This window comes from Nycticebus coucang, chromosome 14 (assembly GCF_027406575.1).
Source record: "Nycticebus coucang isolate mNycCou1 chromosome 14, mNycCou1.pri, whole genome shotgun sequence".
Lineage (NCBI taxonomy): Eukaryota > Metazoa > Chordata > Mammalia > Primates > Lorisidae > Nycticebus > Nycticebus coucang.
In genome coordinates, this window is record NC_069793.1 from 7,925,590 (window position 1) to 7,949,752 (window position 24,163).

The following is a 24,163-nucleotide window of genomic DNA, read 5'->3' on the forward strand; positions in this document are numbered from 1 at the left end:
CTGGCCCCCAGGACAGATGTACCCTTTCAATAGGTACATCAAGACAGCAGGGGGGTGGGGACTATAATGGAAGCCTCAGCTGCCACCAGTGCCTGAGGATGTATCAGGACAAATAATTTACGAAATAAACAAAGGAGCTCAAAAGGTGAACTTATGAAACATATGAAGACCCTGATGAGGGAGAGGGACAATGCGCTGGCCAGCCCTGACAGGGATACTTTAGTTACCCAGCTACCCTGGGAACATCCCCTGTCCTGCTCCACCTCCCGCCCCCAGGCATAGACTATTACCGTGTGACCATGTACCCTTCCCGATGGAGGCTGCACAGACACGGACAGCCTGCTGGAGGTGGGGAGAGACACACTCAGCCCACCTACCCTAAACCTCATGCTAGTGGTCGGCAGGGCGTCATCCCCTTAGCCAGCCAGTAACTCAATTCCCCACGGGGAAAACAGGAAAGAGGTGCCCTCAGCCTGCCCAGGGATAAAGGGACATGCCCCTGTCCCCAGCCCAACCAAACTCTGGGCGCAGATTGAATGCCTTGTCCAGTAGGTCTGAGCAGCTCTTCCAGAGAAACAGCAATAAGAACAAGGGCTGGAGTTTCCGGCATTTCTTGAGGGTTACTCTGTGCCAGACGTTCTGAGCATCTCATACAAATTATCTCCTTTCACACTCACAGCTCAAAGGGATGGGTCCTAGTGCACTGTTCTCCCTCTTTTACAGATAAGAAAAACAGGCTCAGAAAGGTTAAGTGACTTACCCAAGATCACACAGCTATTACACAGTGAAGTTGGGACTCATACACAGGACTTGAACTCCCAATTACCAGGTGTCCCGTTCTGGAGATTCCACAGTACATGGGGCTGTTTGTGGGGGAGGTGAGGAGACAGAGCCTGGCTTCTTTGACTTTCTGTTAGGTTTAGGTCATGCTATGTCCTAGTGGCCACCCCCAGCTGTGACCAGGCCAGGCCAAGACTTGCCCAGGAAGCCCTAGTGTCGGGGATCTGCAGTGTGTTTGAGCCCACCCTAGGGGGCTGGAGAGAACACTCAATCTCACACACCCACTGACATCATTGCACAGATCTGGGTGTTGGAGGAGGAAAAGGGACCCTGGTTCCTGGGGTGAGGGCACCATGGCTGCCACATGCTGCTACAGCCAGATCCCTTTATCTCCTAGGGACACAGAGTGCCCATCCATTAAACGGGCAGGCGAGCCACATCCTCCCGGGGAGTCCTGAAGCCAGCTGCAGCCTCTGCCAAGGCACTGGCAGATTATTCCAGGAGAGCAAGCCAAGGGCTGCAGATCCAGCCCTTTTCATGCTTGGCCAATTTAATGGTCCCCATTAATTTTAAAACACACACATTCCCACAAGCTCCGGCCTCCTCAGCTCAGTGCTCAGGTAGACAGCACATGGGGGACACAGGCAGGCAACTCAGGTATAGGTGCTGAGGTCTCAAGGACGGAAACGGCTGGACAGGACATTCATGGGCCACATGGCACGGCTGGGAGGTAGGGTGACCACTTCATGGGTGACAGACCCCTAACAGAAGTTTTCTAACCATGAGTCTATCATGACATGGACAAGAGGAGAGCTGGCATCCCAGAGCTGGGTGTCAAAAGGCCTGAATGTGAGCTCCTGCTTTGCCACTTCCCTGCTGTGTGACCCTGAGCAGGTCACTCTCCCTCTCTGATCTTCAGGGCTACTCTCCTGTCTTTCTCCATAGGGCTGAAAATGCCTGGAGGGCAGGACCCTATAAATGTTACCACTGTTCTCATTGTAAAATGAGTCACCCCTTCCAGCCCAGAGGAGTGGGGTAGGAGGCTGGGCTGGGGCAGGAAGTGGGGGCCCACTAATTTGTGCAGTCCCTCCCACTGTCTGACCAACTCTCAAAGGCAGTGGTCACTCATTCATTCAACAAACATTTATTGGAACCCAGGAAGAGGAGTTATATTGAGTCTACACTCCCCCCTCAAATTCCCTGTGGAAATGGCCATAAAGCTCTGGCTAAAAAACAGGAGGCTTGGCAGAAGACCTTGGGGTGGAAGGACCTTCCAGGGTCCTTCCAGAGTCACGCCCACTGGCCAATGTGTGCTCACTGGACCAGGCCTGCCAGCCCACGAGGGAATCTCAATAATTCAGGAGGGATCCATCATTTATGAATTTATGTAACCACTGCTCGACCTTGTGGAGACGAACCACCTCCTCTTGCAGTGGTGGAAATTAGGCCTGGCAGTGTCTGGGTGTTTGGTGCTTTTTTAACACAAGGAGGGGGCTGCCTGGACTCCAGGCCTCCCGACTAGCCTCCCCTTTCTCTTCCCCTCACTCCCAGGCTGGACCTAGAGGCAGCATGTGAAAAAGCAAACCTGACCATGTGCCTCTTAAATCCCAAGTCTGGAATTCAAAGGTTTGAGTCTCAGCCCTGCCTTGGACCCAGCACTGTGGCCCACAGGTGCCTCAGTCTCCTCATCTATAAAAGGGGGGTAACAGTAGTACCTTCCTCAGAAGTGGGGCAGTGTGTGTGGCATGGCGGGTGGCTCTGAGCACAGAGGCAACACTCAACAATAAGCTGCAGGTGACAGGCGGCCCTCAGCCTGACTCAGGGGCTTGGCCGCAGGAACCTGGGCCTCCACAAGGCTTCATGGGGTCAATGAACCAAATCCAGATGTTGGTCCCAACTTCTCTACAATGACTCCCACCCATGGCCACCCTCTGCCCCACCTCTCTGGCAGTGAGAACAGATGACAACACATTCATTCTGGGAATCCAGATTTTTCAACCAGAAAATAGGGAACAGAGAGGAGGTATGCATGTGTGCATGTGTACAAACACACACACACACACGCACGCACGCACGCACACACACGCACGCACAGTGTCTGGGGGCTCTGCAGTCTGGCAAACCTCCCATCCCAGCTCTACCACCATTTAGCTGTGTGAGCTCAAGCAAATTGCGTCACGTCTCTGAGCCTCAGTTTCCCCACTGGCACAGTAAGGCTGATGCGTGCATAACAACACAGGAGATGGTGGTGCCTATGGCTCAAGGAGTGGGGCACCGGTCCCATATGCCAGAGGTGGTGGGTTCAAACGCAGCCCCGCCCCAAAACTGCAACAACAACAACGAAAAACAACACAGGAGAGCTGGCATGGGGTAGGAATATAGCCTATGTCTGCAGGGAGACCCCAAGTCCTGGGCATTCCTGTTCTTACCATCTTACCCTCCCCCATTCCCCACATAGCAGCCCGAGTGATCCAAGCAAGATCTCCAACTCAGGACGTGGCTAGGGCTCACTTCACACCCCTCAGAGCCTCCCCACATTGTCCCACCCACCTCATCCCTACCAGCCAGTGCTCTCCCTCTCTCCCCACCTCTGACTCCGGCCCCCCGACATAACCACTCACCCTCCAGGTAGCCTTCTTGACTGCTTCCCAACCCTGCAGACCAAGCTCTCATGCCTCATACACTTGGTTTTCCCTTCTCTTCACATATCTCGTACCTTATTTGGGATTAGAGATTGTGTCTTTTGTAGCCCAGCTCTATCCCAAGGTCGGTGCACAGGAGGTCTACCGCGTGTCTGCTGAATGAACACAAGGCCATGGGTTCAAATTCTGCCTCAATCCCCTGCTGAAGTGAGTCATTTTCTCTCTCTTTTACCGACACTCAATGTGACCACTGCGGCGCCTGTGGCTCAGTGAGTAGGGCGCGGGCCCCATATGCCAAGGGTGGTGGGTTCAAACCCAGCCCCGGCCAAACTGCAACAAAAAAAATAGCCGGGTGTTGTGGTGGGCGCCCAGCTGCTTGGGAGGCTGAGGCAAGAGAATCGCGTAAGCCCAGGAGTTACAGGTTGCTGTGAGCCATATGACGTCATGGCACTCTACCCGAGGGCGGTACAGTGAGACTCTGTCTCTACAAAAAAAAAAAAAAAAAAGTACTGCCTGCATCTCGGGGATTCTGAGACAATCACGCATGAGAGTGACATAGAAGAACCCTCTTCGCCCATGCTCAGCTTCCTCTGAGGAGGAGGAGGGGGCCAGGGCCCAGTGAGATGGCCCTTGTCCTCACTGCTAGCAGGTCCCATTCACAGAGTCCTGCTGTGCAGCCAGCCTGGTGCCCCCATTGCAGAGAGGTTTCTGCTGTGCACCAAGTCCCACTGCGCAGCCAGCCTGGTGCCCCCACTGCAGAGAGGTTTCTGCTGTCCGCGTGGCTGGTAAGCCTCAGCAAACACATTTAAATCTGAAGTGACAGATAAAGCGATTTACGGCGACAGTTTAGCGTCAGATTACTTCCCACAAGGCAGTCTGCGTCCCTCCGGGCCCCCCTGCTTGGTAGTCCATCAAGGCGGTCTCTAAATCACTGACTCTGAGCTGTGGCCCAGGGACAGCTGGGTGTAGGGGTGGGTGGCTGCTCAGGTGGCAGCAGAGGGGGACCCTGCCACTCCTTGCCAGGCTAGGCTCTGCCGGGCCCTTGAGGCAGCAGGAAGGGACTGGGTAAGGGCTTCCGGTGCCGATAAGTAAGGAGGGCGGTGATAGCAGCCGGCAGAGTTTCACAAATCAAAGCCCCAAGACTTAAGGAACGAGAGCGCCACTTCATGCCTTATTTTAAATAAATAAGGGGCTTAAAAATCTCCTTGCGAGGCCAGTTTGTCGCTGTGAATCACGGCTCCCCACCCGCTCCTCGCCCCACGCCTGGGCCCCTCGAAGGCCTCCCCGACCTGCCTGGCCTCCCACCCACTCCTTGCAGAATTAATTGGTCCCTGCGGTGTTATGAGGCACTTTGCTCAGACCTCGCTTCCAGCGCTTTGTCACATTATATTCTACTTAGTTGCTCTTGTCCTGACTTCCAATAGTAATTTATTGGGGGCTCTCTACGTGCCAGGCCCTGGACAAACCTAAACTCATGTCATCCTCACTCCTACCCTGGGTTGGGGCTGATAGTGATACCATTTCTCAGATGAGGAAACGGAGGCCATGGCATGGCCAGCAGGGCCACCGGGCCACCCACTTGTTCCTGGTCCTCCCTCGCTGCCCTGGGATTGCTTTGAAGTGAAAGGTTCCATCTGCCTTTGCACAAAGGATTACATTCATCTCAGCTCATCCCATTATGTACTGAAGGCCAAAGCTGGACCCCTGAGCTGGGCAAGAATGGGGGTCTTTCTTTGTGCCCAGACATTTCCTGCCTGGGACAAGGGGTGCATAGACAGAGGTCTGGTTAACTGGAAAACTCAAGGGCATGAAAGTGGCCCAGTCAAGGTCACACCCCTGTGGCAAAAAGAAGATGCAAATGCCCTCCCAGTGGAGACCCCCAGACTTAAGCTCTCCCCAGGTGCAACTGAGGGGTCACAAGCCAAGCTGGAGAGGCAGGCACTGCCCCTGAGACTCTCTTGCCCCAGGATGGGGGCCTTGCAGGGGCTCCCAGGCTTATTTCACCAGGATGGCAGCCCAATTTAATTAAGATGGATGCAGCATGCCCCTGTGGGCAGGAGCCTGAGACTCTCCTGGGTGCTGCCCAAACAAGTGGCCTCAACCAGCAGCCCCTGGGAACAGGGCCAGGAAGGCCTGTTCTGTGCCTGGGGCAGTTGGGAAGGAGGTTGTCCTGCCCTTGTGACCTCAAGGCCTGACCCCCGCCAGCCAACCTTCCCCCTTCTGTTCTCTGGCCCAGCCCCCCACCTCACTCCCGCCACATGCCATACAATACACATCACACACGCTCCACCAGACACCCTCTTGTCACACAAGACACAAACACACCACATCACACACAAATGCAGTATCACACACATCCACCAGCACATTCCCCAGTCCTATCTCCCCTATAAACACCAATAAAGTGGAAGTAGAAACCAGTCCTGGACCCCACATGCCAGGGAACTGGCTGGCAACAGAGCCCAATTTTCGAGTCCTGAGGGTGGAAGTGGGCAAAGCCCCCTACGGGGAGGGAGTGAAGTTGGTGCAGGAAGGGTGCCTAGCGTAGGCCTCCCCAAGGATCCCCAGGGTCCTACTGAGAGGCAGGAATGATGCCTACAGCCTGGTCAGAGACCCCCAAACGTACAGTTTTCAGAATGGAGGAGGGTGGGGCCAGAGACTTGACCCCTTTCTCTCTCAGGATCTGCCCAGACCCCTATATCCTTCCCCTCCACAGTCCCTGCAGCTGGACCTGCACCCAGGAAATGATAGCCCCTCTCCATCTGGCAGCCGGGACAAAAAGAACCACCCCCCTCCAAATCCAGAAGTTTCTCAGCCAGCCCTTGGGCCCCAGCCCAGTCTGACCTGACCCGCACTGCTCTCCATAGGCCACCAACACCCGTGAGGCCAACGTGGCCCCTGGCTTCAAGAATATAAATTTAAAAATTCCCACCCCAAGATAATTGCTCTCTCCTTTTGCCTATTGTGGTGGCTCCATGGTCGGTGCTGAGAAGCAATTATTCACGGCTAATGATTATAATCAAGTCAAATAGAATTTAATGGACACGTATTCTCTTCCTGCTTGAAACTTTACATATGAATTAAGCACATATGGGTTTCACGAAGCACAGACGCAGATTTATGCAGCCCCAAAAAGCCCTGCGTTGCTGACGACTTTTATTCCACTAATAAACAGCCTGATTTATAGGCTCCCCCAGAACTGCGATCTCTGCTGCCCCCTGGTGGGTGGCAGGGCCGGGGTGGAAGCCAAGACTACTAAAGGCTCCCAGGCCTGACCAGGGCCAAAGCCACCTTGAACACAAGACCTGGGGGCCCTGGAGAGACAGGCTCTGTGTGGGAACCCTGTGTCCAGGGCCTGCCTCAGCCATTCTCTGGGGTTTCAGACTGGTTCTGGGCCCTCCTGGCTATGAGACTCTTTCTAGAAAAAAAAGGATATCCCAGGAAAACACTTGAAGAGGCGTTGGGTAAACTGAGGCAAGAAGGCGGAAGCAAAAGCTGATCACCTGCAGGAAATGCCATGTCTCTCCCCATCTGTGTGACACGGCTGATGCTCAGAATGACACTGCCGGTAGCTGTTCTAGCACCAATACCAGCAGCAGGGGCCGGGCCTTGGTTCACACCAGGCGCTGAGAGTTAGCGTCACTCATACTTCCCAGACCTGGTGCTCCTAAGGCCCCCAACAACCCAACAGGTGGTTTTTCTACCATGCCCATTGTGCAGAGGAGGAAGCAGAGGCCCAGGCAAGTACAAGAAGGGAGATTCTGCAAATGCTGCCCCTAGCCCAGCCCTGGTGCAATTGAAGCTTCTCAGAGTGTGAGGAGCCCACAGAGCCGCTGCATTCAAAGTCTGGCAAGTCACCGGGCACTTAGGAAGAGCCATTAATCATGCTTGAAGCCCTAGTGCAGCCTCCAGAGCCCCTGCCCTCTCCATCTGTATCCTGCCAACACCCCACCTGGGTCCCTGCACTGTCTCTCTTTGCAGCTAGCCACCAACCCAGGGTGCTCATAGGATGGCCTACTTCCCTCCGGCCACTTTGCAGTGTAGCAAGAAGACACCAGCTGGGCGCCTCCTGTACATTTGCCAGTGGCTGGCAGGGCTGGGACAGCCAAGCAGGGCAGCCCCATGGGTCTGCATGACTGCCCCCTCAGCCATGGCCCTAAGTGTCAGTCCTCTCACTCTAGGCCAGCCCTTCCTGGGCACAGGCAGAAGAATGCTCTTCTCTCCTGGGCTGTTGTGATGTCTGCCACCCCAGATGTGGCTTATCTTAGTTCTGCGTCTCCCCAGATGGATCTGCAGACCTCAAGCCACCCACCCATCCTAGTAGCCTGAGAAACACACAAGAACCACCTGCAGAAAGCCAAAGGTGATGTGATTTTCACCTGCGTATCTGAGGTACGCCCACCTGTGTCTGCCCAGTTCTACAAACACTGGCAGGAGACGCATAGAGCAACGTTGCTGCAGGAAACACAGGCCACAAACACGCAAGCCTAGCACAGGCGGAGCGACCACATCTCTCCACATCTGTGAGCCGGTCACTTAAGAGATCAATGAAAATGCTGACAGCACTGGCACCACCATGTCCCTGAATCACTGGGGGACTCTACTTCCTTGCAGCATTGGCGTCAGACACAATCACTGCGAGCCCGAAGGTGAGACAGAGGAGACTCAAGAAGCTCCTGGGGGTGCCCAGAGCCTGCACAGTTGTGGGGGCTGGCATGATAGTGTTTTCCCTGTGAGCTGGAGCCAAAAATGAGAGGGTCTTCCCTTATGCTCTCCAGCTCTAAGAAAGAGGCCCCTCTTCTTCTGATACTTGGTGCAAATCCCTGGTGAGCAAATGGGGCTCAGCTGCCATTCAACCTTGTTCCATGAACCACCCCCTAGACTTAACTGGCCCTTGGCACCAACTCCTAAACACTCCAAAGTCCTTTGCCGGAGCCTTTTGACCTTGAGCAGACAACCATGGCCTGGGAGGAGGAGCAGGCCCCTTTCTCTCTCCCTCAAAGAAGTGGCTGACTGTCTCCCATACTCATCACAACAAACTGTCAAGCCAGCAAAAGGCACTCACAGGAAGCAGAGCAGCCACCATTTCCAGGTGCTGGAGAGCTGCCAGGAGAGCTACAGGGGACCTCTCTGCTGCCACCGTTGCCTCAGCAAGCGCCCTCACCTGCCCAGGTTTGAAGGGTAGCGGGCATGCAGGCAGAAGGCAGAGGAAGGAGAGCAGTGACCTGGGGCGCCTGCAGCCCCTGAAGTGGGAGCACCCCTTTCTGGCCTCCATCTTCCTGGCAGGGCGGCCCGGCGCAGTTCCAGCTGAGCTCTGCACTTTCCCCAGCCGCTAATGGGTCTCAGCACTGCAAGGCAGCTCAGCAGAGCGAGGTGCCCCTGACACAGAGGGTCAGGGTTTCAAGGGAAGAGGAGCCCAAGTGGCCAACACGCTGGGCTCCTGTGGCGCCAGCAAGCCATCCTCACCGGCAACCCAAGCCCCACTGGAGCCAGGTGGCATCCACCCAGGCCTGGCATGGCAGACGAAAGCAAAGGCAACAAGGCAGCCACCCAGGTTTCTGGCTCAGGCCAGCCACTCACCGGCGTTGACAATCACGTCTACCTCCAGCTTGGTTATGTCACCACGGAACAGGGAGACCTTCTCATTGAGCTGCTTGTCCTTCTTGTACTTGGGCTCCTCCACCTTAACAACCACCCCTGGAACAATAAGGAGCCCAAGGTGTCACAGAGAGGCTCCCCACGGCACAGTGACCCAGCCAATGCCAAGAGGCCAGGCCCTTCCCCATCAACCTCCCTCCACCTCCAGAAGCAGGCTGCAGCATGGCAACTGCTGAACCCAGTAATGATAGCCTAGACTGAGTAAGCACCTACTGTGCGCCAGCACCACACACTGTATCCTTCCATCTTCCCAACAAGGCCAGGAGCAAATATGAAAACCGAAGTGCAGGCAGGTAAGTGACTGGCCCGGGGCTAGATGTTACCGGGCCTGCTATCTGCTAGAGCCTGGGAGCCCGCTGGCATGCCTCGCCACAGCTCCCAACCCCAGCTCCCAACCACCGAATGATCACCAACTGGCTTCACTGGCCAAGGGCTCATTTCCTCACAGTAGAGAGGGGATAGAATTGAACTTGCCTCAGGCTATGTTCATTATTAAATGAGGTGACACTTGCAGTGCCTGAACGCAGCAAGCGCTCAATAATACTGCTGGATTCTTCTCAGCAGCAGGATTCTCCCAAGCCCCAAGTCTGAGGGGCTATGGGCCAGGGAGCCGGGTGGGCCTCCCCAGACAGGGCCTACCTTTTGCTGTCTCCCTCCATGTGGGGATCTTCTTCAGCCTGACAAAGTCCCTGCAGAAGTAATGTTCCTCCCGCTGCTTGTCACTTAGGCCCTTCAGAAATGCTGCGGAGGCAGGGGGGTGGACAAGAAGGAGTGTCAGGGCCAGTGACAGGGGCATCCGGGGCTCTCGCACACCCAGGTCTCCCCTCCTCCTGGGGCCTCTTGCCACATCCAAGACCACAAACCCACCCTATTGTCTCTCCTTCCACGGGCACATGGGCAGGGCATGCTGGGGACACAACCTTCAGTGTTAGAGCCTGAGAGGTGCCTAAAACATCTGCCTTGGTTCAGGAGGGGAAACTGAGGCCCAGAGGCATCACAGACCTGGGTTCAGAATTCAACTCTGCCATTTTCTAGCTATGTCTATAACTCTCTGGGCCCCTCATCTCTTCATTTCTAGAATGAGATTAAGACACCCATTCCAGGGCGGCACCTGTGGCTCAGTCGGTAAGGCGCTGGCCCCATATGCCGAGGGTGGCGGGTTCAAACCCGGCCCCAGCCAAACTGCAACCAAAAAATAGCCGGGTGTTGTGGCGTGCGCCTGTAGTCCCAGCTGCTCGGGAGGCTAAGGCAAGAGAATCACTTAAGCCCAGGAGTTGGAGGTTGCTGTGAGCTGTGTGAGGCCACGGCACTCTACCGAGGGCCATAAAGTGAGACTCTGTCTCTACAAAAAAAAAAAAGACACCCATTCCAGAGTAATTCCCAGCTTACTTATACATGCTAAGGCCAGGGAGGTTGTAGTGCAAGATCAATTACCTGATCAGTCAGGTACATATCAATCGGTTATACCATCACGGACTTTATTTGTGAGCAGCAGGTGAGTGCTGCAGAACCAAGCAGATCTGGTGCCTGTCCTCAAACACCTGTGCCCTGGCAATGTCACCAGAGATAGACACCTGGCTGGGGGTTCTCCCAGGGCGAACCACAGGAGTGGCCGGGATTGTCCTCATTTCACAGATAAGGAAACAGAGGCTTGGGGAGCCTCAGTAGTCACACAGCTGGCAAACAGGGAATCAGGCTCCGCCACCAGCTCACTGACTCTAGGCCCCTGCAGTGTGGCTCCTCCAGCTCTCGCCCTTGCCCTCCCTTTGGGAGGTACTAGGCAGAGACACCCTGAATGGCTCCGGAGGTTCTCACCCCAGCAGCTGCAGTGCAGGTTCACAGCTCTTGGCTGCCATCTGCTGGCCAGAGGCCACCAGCACAGCCAGGTCTCAGCCCCATCTTACCCCTGGGCCACCGGTACCTCAGATGGAGCAGTCCCACTGACAGCTGCAGGTGGGGAACCAGTAGCAAATCAAGGAACTCAAAAAGCATCCAAAAGTAAGTAGCAGTGGGGACAGCAATTAGAAGAGGTGATATGGTGGCACCTGTGGCTCAGTGGGTAGGGCGCCAGCCCCATATACCGAGGGTGGCAGGTTCAAACCTGGCCCCGGCCAAACTGCAACAAAAAAATAGCCAGGCGTCATGGCGGGTGCCTGTAGTCCCAGCTACTTGGGAGGCTGGAGGCAAGAGAATCGCCTAAGCCCAGGAGCTGGAGGTTGCTGTGAGCCTTGTGACGCCATGGCACTCTACCGAGGGTGATAAAGTGGGACTCTGGTCTCTACAAAAAAAAAAAAAAAGAAGAGGTGGTAAGAGGGCAGCACCTGTGGCTCAAAGGAGTAGGGCACTGGTCCCATATGCCGGAGGTGGCGGGTTCAAATCCAGCCCTGGCCAAACCCCCCCCCCCAAAAAAAAAAAAAAAAAGAAGAAGAAGAAGAAAAGGTGGTAAGAGAGGAAGAATTGCCTCCTGGAAGCTTCTTGGCAATGGCTGAGGGGCAGGTATTCAAGAGACAGATAAATGACCCCCAATGCCCTTTTCCCGCCAAAGTCACTTAGTCCATCCAAGCCCCGGCCCCTTCATCTGTCCATTGGTGGTGGTGGTGATCGAACCCCACGGACACAGAGAGCATTAGATGACATAACTCTTAGGAAGGGCCCAGTTCAGTGTCTGCTCAGCACTAAGGTGAGATCATTATGAAAGGCTAGGAATACCTCAAGGTGGCTTCAAATGTGGCTCAAGCCAGAAACACACTGTCTGGCAGACACTTCCCACCACCTTCCACAAACATTTACTGGTCCCACATTCAGTGCTGGGACGCATCGAACATGGTTGATGTGGTCCTGGCCCTCCTGTACCTATAGTCCAGCAGGAGAGACCCAGGCTGACCCAAGTGCTTCACAATCAAGCAGTTTACACTCAGAGACGTGCGGGGGCTGGGAGAAGGTCCTCAGGGAGGCTCAAGTGAGACCTGGAGAAATAGGACATAGCCAGTAGGAAGGGCACCAGCCAGCAGCAACGACATGTGCGAGGCTCTGGGAGAATGAATTCCATTGTGGGGTGACGGAAGCTGGAGCTTTACCTCATCCCAAGGACACTGTAATCAATCTGAAGATGCTTTTACCGGATGCTTTTAGCCTTCCCCCCTGCCATCCCACGCTTTCTAAGGGGCCCCAAGTAGCCCTGCCAGCCCCTCCACCACCAGAGTCCCAGGCTGCTCACACCCTGTTCCCCAGGAGCCATCCTCCCTACTGGACACATGACCCCACTGGGACTGAGGAAGAGGCCCAGAGCCTCTATTTAAAAAAGCAGTGGTTCTCAACCTTGCAAAGGCCGAGGCCCTTTAATACAGTTCCTGTGGGTCGCGACCCACAGGTCAAGAACCACTGATTTACAGGCTCCTTTCTTTGTGTGGAGCAGGGTGCTGATATTTGGAAGGAGCTGTGGGACCTCCAAGCTTTGAGCCTCAGAGGTCCTCTTCTGTAAAAGGACCATGTGGAAAGCCACCTCCTGCATTAAAGAGGAAGGGCACTGGACTTAGCTGAATGCACGGCAAAGAGCTCAGCCACTGGCAGACCGTATCACCTACCAGAGGGCAGAGAACAGGCTGGGGGTAGGGGCGGCTGGATCTGGCTCTGCCTATAGTCTGCATTAAGATCAGTCAGCTGACAAACATTTACTGAGCACCCACAGGCACCAAGGTGGGAGAAAGGCAAGGTTAGGTCCTGGGGCCTAACTGAGAAGAGGGGAGGCCAGGAAAGCTTCCAGGAGAAGGAAGTAACCGCAGGCGAAACTGGTCTATCCCAGGGGCTACAAATCCCTGGAGGAAAACCTGTCCCCAAACAGAAGGCTCCCCCTAAATGTTCTTCCCCATGGGGGTTCCATATGCACAGCCACTCCAGCTGCTGCTTTTGAAGCAACTCCCCTCTCTTCCCAGGCTCCCCTACTTCCCTCCAGCTGCACCATGGCCACCTCCTCCCCCACCAAGCTGAGCACCTCCACTACCACCCCTACTCATCCTCCCTCCCTCAGGTCAATGGGCATGCAGGTCCTTTCTGCAGCTGAGGCCACTGCCAGGACCACCTCACAGAGTTTGGTGCTGCAGGTACCATGCAAGTCCCTTGCCAGAGGCAGGCCATCCTATCTGCCTTCAAACTACCTCTAGTGGCCCCCATCCCTTCCTTTGACCCCCACATTCCATGCCCTTCTCTGCTCCTCCTGTGCTGCCTATACTCCGGTCTCTCACACCCCCCTCGGCCCACTCAGTCTGGTCCTTGCCTCCCACCAAGATCAAAGCCAAAGTCACCACACCAGACTGGATGCAGCAGCCCCTCCTGTCCACAGGTTTCCTTGCTGCCTGGCCTCTTCCTTCAACCTACTCCTTCCCCAAGCCCAGCCCCTCCTCTCCCTTTGAGCCTCCCTGCACAGCCTCTGCCTTCTGTCACCCCTCAAAGTCCACCCGTCTCTCTCTCCCTCAGATGTTGCTTTTTCATCCAGGGCTCCTTCCCTTTCCTTCCCTTCCTCCTCATGTCCTGCCCAGCTGCAGGCCTGTTGGATTTATTCCCACGATACCCCAGAAACCAAGCCTCCCTCATTGCTTCCTGGGCCCCTCTGGAGGCTCCCATCTCCCAGCTGATTTCCTGTGTCCACCTCACCCCCATCTGCCCTCCAGTGGCAGCCCAGGGATCCTAGGAACATAAATCATAGGCTGTCCCTCCTGCTTACGCCCTAATTCAAACTTCAGGTCCGTACCACAGCCCACGGGTCTGGCCAATATGACAGCTCCCTATCTCTCTCCCTGCCTCTTTCCGTGATATCTTCCTTGTTACATCCCCTCCATGCCACTCACCTTTCATTTCCCCAAACAGCCAAGCTGTTTCCTGCCCCCTGCCACTCTTCCCTCCTCTCTACCCAGAGCAGCCTCCTCCCTGACCAGTCATGCTTCCTGCAGAGATACGGGATAGTTTGCCTTTGTTTACATTTGTCCCTCTCTTGACCTTGGCCATCTTGGCCTGCAAATTCCACACAGGGATTCCTACAGAGTGCACTGCATTCCTCCCCCACACAGCGCATGGCGTGGCGTGGTGTGTATGAGCACCCATGGGTGGCTGCGGGATGAATCCAGGAGCAAGCTGAGACCAAAGGCCGAGGGCAAGTTTGCTAAGAGAATGGCATCTTTGGACAGAGGGAACAGCATGTACAAAGGTCCCCAAGGTAAGGAGAACTTTTGATGGGAAATGATGGGAAAAGAGAATAGCTGGGCTGGAGGGCAAAGGGGACATGCCAGTCTCTCCAGGGTTGTCTCCCTTCTGAGGAATGGAGAGGCCTGCGTGGAGCTGGCCAGACTCAGGTTGCTGCTGCTGTGGTTTCATTCCTCTTCTGTTCCAGGTCCCCTAGGTTTGGACTCATGACCTCCCAACATCATGCTCCTAGTTAAGTTTTCTCTGAGCCTCTGTTTTCTCACCTAGAATAGGGACAAGCAGGCCCTCCCTGGCATCCAGGCTTGCTGGGAGGGTGAAATGAGCAGCTGGCCATCAGCTATAAAGTGCATCACACCCACCCACCCCTTCCTGAGAGCAAAATAAGACCTACAAAAACAAAGCAAACAAGACAAAATCAGGGGGAGAAATATTTTTTCCCAACTTGGGGGCACAGCAGGTGGAGGAGTTTTTTTAATTATCTGGGGTCCCATATTTTGATTTTGCACAATGGGGACCAGAGACATCCCCCCTCTGAGGCCTCGGCATGCCAAGTGAAAGGGATCTGCAGTGGGTCCCAACCCCGGGCTCACTCTGGCACTTTCCCCCTAATAATGCAACCAGCCTGGTGGAGTGACCACAACCCTCACAGCCCCCCTCTCTGGCACAGTCCAAAAGATGGCTCCACTTCCCAGAGACAGCATCCTGGCTCTGCTACCAGCCAGCTGGGGGCTGACCTTGGGGACATCTGTCAGCCTGTCCCTTTCAGTCTGCAGTGCCCAAGTGCACACCTCCAGGAGGTTACAGCCTGGCTCACCCATGAAGAGCTACACACTGCACTGGTCCCTGATTTATGGGGGAAGAAAAAGCCAACTATGATTCACCACCAGCCCCGAGGCACCGGATGCCATGTCCATCACCTCTGCTTCCTCTGTTGTGAGGGTCCTCACTGTAGGCCCCTCCTCATTGCTGGAAGCAGCAGCAGGGACGTTGGGCCAGCATATTGACCCCATGCATTGGTAACATTTACCACCTCCTTCTTCAAGAAGGACAGATGCAGACTTAAAGCACAAGTGATTTTTATTTTTTTTTTAATAAATGATGTAAAACATGCATTTTCATTTTCTTTCATATTTGGAGAGGCGAGAGTATTTCACAGCTCAGTGAGACAGGTGTTGTAAAAAGATGTTCACAGTAAATTTTGATGGAGAAGTCTGACCCCGGACTAAGCTTCCAGCAGCTCCTGGGCACAGAAGCTGGGCAGGAGGAAACAGACTCCGCCAGAAACATAAAGTGCAGCAGGCAAATGGGAATTCAATGATGTGTTTTAAGAAGTGTTTTTATGGCACTTTGAAGATGGTATTCAGAGAGGTGAGGGCAGGCTGGGGTGCCAGGCGAGGCTCCTCTTTTGGAGAATGCCAGGTGGGCAGGGCTGATAAAGGATGGGCTCCTAGAACATGGGGGCACTTAGACTTGATGGCAGAGGCATTAATCACCTACACTCATGGTCCCCCAAGAGCGGGTCTCATCAAGGTCCATGTACAAACAATAAGAACAGGGCACAAGGAACCTCAGAGCTTTTCTCCTCTCCCCAGGCCTCCTCGCTCTGTCCATACTGAGATGTGCCAAGGGTATGTCCCCAGAAGACAGGTGGAAGAAGACACACACCCCCATCCCAGGTGTGCCTGGAAAATTTCCCTGTTCAGCAGCCAAATCAGGTAATCACCCACTCTGGATGCAATCCCACAAGAGCCATAGTCCTTGCGCCTGCCTAGAGAGCTCTGAGTCCGGAGTGCGGGAACGCCGTCTTACTCCACCATGGAGAGGAAACATGGCTCAGAGAATGAAGGGTCAGGGCTCCAGCACTTATGACAAGTCTACAAGAGCCCAGTGTCACCATGGCTAGCACAGAGAAGAGGAGACAAACCTGAGAGATGACAAGGAAAGGGGGCCACTAAGACCTTCTGGGGGCCGTGGCATATAAAATGGTTTATTTTTTGAGACAAAGTCTTGCTCTGTTGCTCTGGGGTAAAGTGCTATGGTATCATCATAGCTCACGGCAACCTCAAACTCTTGGGCTTAAAGGATCCTCATGCCTCAGCTTCCCAAGTAGCTGGGACTACAGACCCACAACACCTGGCTAATTTTTTTTTTCTTTTCTTTTCTTTTTTTTGAGACAGAGCCTCAAGCTGTCGCCCTGGCTAGAGTGCTGTGGCATCACAGCTCACAGCAACCTCCAACTCCTGGGCTCGAGCGATTCTCCTGCCTCTGCCTCCCAAGTAGCTGGGACTACAGGCACTCACCACAACACCCGGCTATTTTTTGGTTGCAGCTGTCATTGTTGTTTGGCAGGCCCGGGCTGGATTCGAACCCGTCAGCTCAGGTGTATGTGGCTGGCACCTTAGCCGCTTGAGCCACAGGCGCCGAGCCTTTTTTTTTTTCTATTTTTAGTAGAGATAGGGTCTCACTGTTGCTCAGGTTGGTCTTGAACTCCTGACCTCAAGTGATCCTTCTGCTTCAGCCCCCCAAAGTGCTAGGATTTCAGGCATGAGCCACTGTGCCTGGCCTAATTTTCCCATTTTTTATAGGTACAGGGTCTCACTATGTTATCCAGGTTGGTCTCTTAACTCCTCAGTTCAAGGGATCCTCCAACCTTGGTCTCCTGAAGTACTAGGATTATAGGTCTGAGCTACTGCGCCCAGCCCAAAATAGTTTCTAGAGTGATTCTAGCACAACCTCCAAGCAGGTGTCATTGGTCGCATTTTACAAATCAGTAAACTGAGCCTCATGCTGTGTGGAAGCAGTAGCACTGGTACTAGCCTGTGCCTAATGACACAGATGTTGCTTCTTTTTAGCACAGTGTGGGTTAGAACAAGAATGCAGGGCCAGACCCCTCCTGTGGTGACACAGTCTCACATGCCCCCAGAGCTTGAACTTAAATCCAACTGCCTTTATAGTGCAGCTATGTCCACAATCTGCTCAGGAAAAGACATTGGCTCGGCACCTGTAGCTCAAGTGGCTGAGGTGCTAGCCACATACACAAGAGCTGGCGGTTTCAACTCCAGCCCAGGCCTGCCAAACAACGACAATTACAACCAAAAAATGGCCAGGTGTTGTGGCGGGTGTGTGTAGTCCCAGCTACTTGGGAGGCTGAGGCAAGAAAATCACTTAAGCCCAGGAATTGGAGGTTGCTGTGAGCTGTGATGCCACAGCACTCTACGCAGGGCGACAGCTTGAGGCTCTGTCTCAAAAAAAAGAAAGAAAGAAAGAAAAGAAAAGGCATCACCTGGGACACAATGAAGCACCCTAGGACTTAGTGAATTAAATTAGTGAAATTAACCACTGGCCAGTGAAGCCAGATTTGCAGAAGTCTCTCCAAAAAACTGAATTTCTCCTAGCCAGGAATATCCAGCCTGATGGTACTTACTTACCTAGAAGGAAAACAGGTCCACAAAAATGGGCTGTTTATGGGGGAAGGGCAGACAGTTTGGGGGGAAATAACAGGAGCATTCAGGGTGCGGCTGAACTTGTCCCTAATCTGTCCCAAGGATAAGCTAAGCTGGGGCATGGGCTGGGGCCCAGAGCAAGTACTCAATACTGCACAGAGACCAAAATACTGGGCAGCTGCTCAAGGTCCTTGGTGGATGGTCCGATTCCTTCCTAAGCACGGAAGCTTGACCACCCTACCCAGGACAGTTGGATTAGCTTCTAAAATCATTCAACCAGCCCAGATAAGAACACAGGTTCAGTCTGAGCAATCAAAAGAGTACAATTTGTCTTCCATAGGGAGAGAAAAGCCTGCCCAGGCACACTTAAGTTTTCACGCTCACTGTCACAGTTCCCCTACTGTGAACTGGATGTCACCCTGCTGACCTATACATTAGTCTCTTGTGAGTATGGTTACTGTGTGCCAGGTTTTGAAAGAGGATCATCTCAGGTAGACAAGTCTTGGGAGGCTGATCTAGGTATATCCCTGAGAGAAATGAGAGCACATATCTCTCATACAGTGTCGATAGCATACTATATAGTCATTTTATTCTTTTTATTTTTATTTATTTATTTTTGAGACAGAGTCTTAATTGGTTGCTTTAAGTAGAGTGTCATGGAGTCATAGCTCACAGCAACCTCAAACTCTTGGACTCAAGAGATCCTCTTGCCTCAGCCTCCCAAGTAATGGGGACTACTGGTGCCTGACACAATGCCCGGCTAGTTTTTCTATTTTTTGTAGAGATAGGGTCTTGCTCTTGCTCAGGCTCGCCTCAAACTGAGATCAAGCAATCCACCCACCTCAGCCTTCCAGAGTGCCAGGATTACAGGCGTGAACCACTGTACTGGGCCTATATAGCCTATATTTTAAAAAGTAAACTGTTGCTGCACCCAATAACATGGACAAACTGCACAGATAATGAATAAAAGGAGCCGGACACAGTATGCTTCTGATTATATGAAATTCAAGAAGAGACAAAATGAACAGATAGAAGACTGATTAGCTCTAGGGGGTACTGTCTGGAAAGAGGCTCCTTCTGGGATGATGGCAATACTCTAGCTATTGATCCGAGTAGTGAGGATCTGTACACTTGAGGCACTTCACCATGCAATCGAAGTCAACACAAAGTGTTATTTGAATGTAATGAAGTGTAAGGGGTCTTCAAAGACCACAGCTCAGAGGCTGATCAGAGGCAGAGTCCAGCTTCTGAAGCAGCTCTCCAGTCCTCCTCCAGTATGGTGGTTTTAAAAATACACCTGCGAATTCCTTGAGATTCTTCCCATCAGAAGGTGGAGCTCTCGCCCGGAGGGTGGGCCAGACCCCCTAACTCAACTCTAAGCCCCAGAATAAAGTAGAAGAGACAGGGTAGCACTTTGAAGACTAGGTCACAAAAAAGGCACTGTCAGTCAGGCATGGTGGCTTGAGCCTATAATCACAGCACTCTGGGAGGCTGAGGCAAGAGAATCCCTTGAGCTCAGGAATTCAAGACCAGCTGGAGTAAGAGTGCTTTCTGCTAGAAAAGTAGAAAAATTAGCTGGGCCTCATGGCAGGCACCTGTAGTCCCAGCTACTTAGGAGGCTGAGGCAGGAGGATCTCTTGAACCTAGGAATTTAAGGTTGTTGTGAGCTAGGGTGATGCCATGGTACTCTGGCCCAAGCAACTGAATGAGATTCTGTCAAAAAAAAACAAAAAAGGGGGGGGCTCCACCTTCTGTGGCTCAAAAGAGTAGGGCGCAGGCCCCATATGCTGGAGGTGGTGGGTTCAAGCCCAGCCCCGGCCAAAAACTGCAAAAAAGAAAAGAAAAGAAAAAGAAAAAAGATACTGTGACTTCCATCTTGGTCTCCTCACACTCCCTCTCTTAGGTCACATGCTCTGGGGGAAGCCAGCTGCCATGTCATGAGGATGCTCAAGGAACACTGTGGCCAGGTTCTGGTGGCAAAAAATGAGGCCTTTTACCAACCGTCATTTCATGTGAGTAAGCCATCTGGGAAGCCAAGCCCCAGCCAATCTCATGGGAGACCCTGAGCCAGAATCACCCAGCTAAGTAGTTATTCCCAGATTCCTCTAACCCTCAGAGATAGTGATGTAAGACATATTTGCCGTTTTAAGCCACAAAAGGTTAAGGTGTTTTGTTACATAGCAATAGATAACTAAAACACACGAAGACCTCTGTGTCTCACTCCCAGCCACCATCTAACATTTACTTATGGAGATGGTGGCAGTCAGAGCCCACAGAGCAGGCCCCCGCACCCTGGGCCTGGCCACGTTCTCTAGTGCTTCCTCTTACTACATTATAAACTCCCACGAAGGCACCAACCTTGCCCATCAGACTTGTGACTGAACCCCTAACACTCCGACAGGCTGGCCGCATAGAAGGTGCTCAGTAAAAATCTGCTGAATGAATGAGCAAAAAGGTGATCCCTGGGACACCACAGCAGCCTCGGAATACCCAGTCCCCCTAGCTTCCTGAGGTCTGGTTGTTTTCAGGAGCACCGAGGCATGGGGGGAGCCCTAGAACAAGTGCCTAGGTCCCTTGTCTCCCCAGTGCTCTCCTTCCCTTTGTTTTTTTTTTGTTGTTGTTGTTTGTTTTTGTTTTTTTGAAGTGACTGACTAAAAAGAGAACAGATAAATACAAGAGTGTCACTGGCTCCTATTTTATACAAGGGTTACGCCTCTCCTGCTTGGCCCTTACTGTCACCCTGTACAGGTACAAAGGCTACAAAAAAGGAAGCAATATAAACAGACACAAATAACTTTTTTGCTTTTTTACATGCGATTTGTAAGCTTAGTTTGAGCTATTCACAAGCTACTTTTCTGTTTTTCCTTAAAAAATAATTCCAATATTGGGTGGCGCCTGTGGCTCAAGGAGTAGGGCGCTGGTCCCATATGCCGGAGGTGGTGGGTTCAAACCCAGCCCCGGCCAAAAAAAAAAAAAAAAAAATAATTCCAATATTTTACTCTTGGGTTGCTAGTGGGAGGAAGGGACAGGAGAGCAGGGCTCCCCCACTAAGCCTATTTGCCAGCTGCTCCCTGTCCCCTGAGTGTGACAGGTTCTAGTTTGCTGCTCACAGAGCAAAGCCAGGTGGTTTCTGCCTGCACTTCTAGATTCAGTGCAACTTGATTCATGACAGGAGTAAATTAGCTGCCCACTTCCCTACAATGACCACCTCCTTAAATTGACCTAATTTTCATAGACAGGTCATGTACCACATGTACGTATCAGTATGGCTGACCACCTCCGTATGTTGATCAGTTTATTATAGTCCCCTTGGTGGTCAGTTTACAGAGGTTCTACTGTACTTTAATTTCTACCGCAGCCATCTTCCCTTAACCTCCTACCGTCAATGCCCAGGCTGGCCTGTTCCACGGAAGCCCCGCCCACTCTGGCTGGGCCCAGCCAATGAGCAGCCGTCTTAGAGCTTTTGAAAGGGGATCCAGCCGGGAAGATCTCAGGGCCCAGGAGGCAAGCCCTGAAGGGCAGAGGCAGCTGGACACTAGAGAAGGCTATTTGGGGCTCAGCAGGTCAGGTTCCCTGGCTTCCCAGCCCAAGAACTCACGCCCCACCAGGACTCATGACCCGTCCAAGAGAGCAAGAGAGCAGTTTGGTTCTTCGGGGATATCATCTGTTGTGACAGGCATAACACCCTATCCCATCCCTGCCCTGCTCCTTAACTCTTCTAATCACTATCCCCAGGAATGGGGCAGAGACTGCTCACAAGTAGCCAGATGCCAGCGATAAGGGCAAAAGAGCACCAAACCACGTGCCCAAGAAGTGGGTCTGGGTGGAGGCGGGACAGGCCTGCCCAGAGAGGTCACTCTGTGGGGCTTTATCATCCTACCAGGTGAGACACCAGCTCCAGAGCTGTTCCCTCAGCAGGTTCCTGGCCACTCTGCCCCAAACTCGACCACCTGAAAACAAGACTGTGCAAAGTATGCGGGGAGTTCAGGATCCTAACATGGACTTTACCATAAGCTCCTGAGTGACCTTGGGGAAATAAGCTCCAGCACTGGGCCTCAGTTTCCCTCCTGCACAGCAGAGTAAGGTGGTAGGTCCCAGATGATTTTTGGGGTGCCCTGGGGCCCATTCCGGCCAAGTAAAGCCACCCTCCTCACACTGCCCCCTGACTAGAAACCTGTCTGCATGCCAGTCTAGGGTGAATTGTTTTGTGGAGCTGGGAATACGGGGTGGCGGATATTGTGAATGGGGAGAAGGGGTCCGTCTCAGGGCAAATGGGGCCTCAACTTGCCCAGGTCTGTCTGGTCAAAGAGGCTGCTTGTGGAGTGCTCCCCAGGCAGGAAGACCTACGTGGGTCCCCTCGCCCCTCGCGCCCCCTCGTGCTTACACTTACATTTTGCCTCCTTCCAGTCGGTGGAGGTGCTCAGGTCCACCTTCGCGGCCATGGCCAGGGGGGCCCAGGTGCGCACCCCGGCTCTCTGCCCCACCGCCGCCGCCCCCCAAGCCCCAACTCCCGCTGAGGTCCGCGTGCCCTGGCCGTACGCGCCCAGGGGCGCCGGGCGGCCGCACGAGGTGCTGCGGGTCCGCGTGGCACCAGCTAAGTAGCCGGACCAGGGGCGCCAGGCCACAAGCAGCTGCCCTGCCGCGCGCAGCTGTGCCAGGCGGCCGGACACTCGACTCTGTAGAGACATGGGCGGGCGGCGCCGGGCGGCTCCCCGCCCACTTGGACTCTGTTTACGGTGCTCGGGGGCCTCTCCCTTATTTACTCCGGGACTAGGTGGCGACTGCCTGCCCGTGGCGACCTACTCAGAGCTGGCGAGCGGCGCGGCCAGAAAACCGGGGCGCGCCGCTGGGCACTCTGGAACTTGTAGTCTCGGCCGCCAGATGGGCCCCACGCACGCATATACACACATACGCGCCCTGCTACTTCTCCCGCGGCCGCCTCCAATTTCCTGCAGTGCCTCGACTCCTAGGCACGGGCTGGAGACCTGGGCCCTCTTCTGTCCCTCTTCACAGCTACGGACCCTCTTCTGTCCCTCAGGCCCTCCGCAGAGCGGGCGCTCCCTGGCGCTCGGCACCGAAATGGGAGAACCAGACGCGGCTCCCTCGGGGCCAAGTGATTGCAGTTGGGGAACCCGGCCTTCTCTGCCCACCGGTCATCAGGGCGCTTCCTCCGCACCCTCCCATCCCTCTCGCCGTCCCCAGGAGCAGCGGGTCGGCTGGCCATGGGAGGTGATCTGCGTTGCGAACGAGTAAGTCCGGTTGGGCAACTTCTCCCAGGTGGCTGAGCCGCTGCTTCATAACAGCCCCAGGGTAGGGCGCATCTGGAACCACTTCTAGGACAGCCGACAAGGCAAGTTGCACGTGATGGGGTTTGGAGGCAGAAAACTCAGGTTTCAAGTGGAGTTCTTGGGTGAAAGAACTAGGGTGATTTTTTGCCTTCATATTTTCCCTAATTTTTTTTACAAAGACCGTGAGGACAGATTTTTAAATATTTTTTTTAAGTTTTTTATTTATTGAGATAGAGTCTCACTATATCACCTCTGGTAGAGTGCTATGTTGTCACAGCTCACAGCAACCTCAAACTCTGGGGCTTAAGCGATTCTCTTGCTTCAGCCTCCCAAGTTCCTGGGACTATAGGCACCCTTCACAGCACCCAGCTATTTTTGTTGTTGTGGTGGTGGTTTAGCAGGCCCAGGCCAGGTTCGAACCTGCCAGCCCTGGTGTATGTGGCTGGTGCCCTAACCACAGAGCATAGGCGCCGAGCCTATATTTATATTTTTTTCTATACTATTCCTATTATGACAGAACTTATGTAAGTTGACCACTCAAGGGCTGTGACAAACTGGCCAACATATGGAGGTGATTGACAAAAGGAACTAGGCCTGCTATCCTGATACCCACATGTACTTTACTTTCTCGTTCAGCTTTTATTGGAGAATATCATACGAAATCATACATAATCAAAACAGTGAAATTATACAGGCAGCATCCTACAAAATCAATACGTGTACTATTTTCTCATGGTTTAATCATTCTTTCTGAAAAAGGTCAGTCTTGGTCTGTTTCTTATTCTTGTTGCAAACTAAGTGGAGAAAGCACTCTCACCGCTGGCCACACCACTCAGGACCTCTGGGCATTTTTCCACAGCAAACGACTTCACCTGCATTATCAGATACTCTGCAATTTCTGTGTCATCCTCACTCGCTTCTTCCACTTCATCAGCCGCTTCGTGCACATTTATACTGGTCTGCACTTCGGTCAATATCGCTTGGAAAATTGCTTCTGGGTCAGCTTCATTACAGGTTGTCACCCCATCATCCCTTGCTAAAAAAAACCCTTGAAAATCTACTCCCTCCAATTCAGCCATGGGGGATGGACCATCTGATGGGGCCAAAACATGGTGCTCTTGGGTTGTTACAAATGCAGCTTTCTTGAAACACTTGT

General features: G+C 53.4%; 1 protein-coding gene across 3 annotated transcripts in view; it reads right to left on the bottom strand.

The window, feature by feature from the left end:
* The window catches only part of MACROD1 (mono-ADP ribosylhydrolase 1), a 149,116-nt gene extending 126,575 nt beyond the window's left edge, over positions 1-22,541 (bottom strand). For all 3 annotated transcript variants that reach the window (XR_008374161.1, XM_053560689.1, XM_053560690.1), the window contains exons 1-3: positions 22,110-22,541; positions 9,720-9,821; positions 9,003-9,119 (exon numbers count right to left, since the gene is read on the bottom strand). Coding sequence is in view for 2 of the 3 variants with exons in the window: in XM_053560689.1 (XP_053416664.1) it covers positions 9,003-9,119; positions 9,720-9,821; positions 22,110-22,407 (517 nt within the window). In the remaining variant the exon portion in view is untranslated. The remainder of the gene's footprint in view (positions 1-9,002; positions 9,120-9,719; positions 9,822-22,109) is intronic.
* Between the last annotated feature and the right edge of the window lie 1,622 nt (positions 22,542-24,163).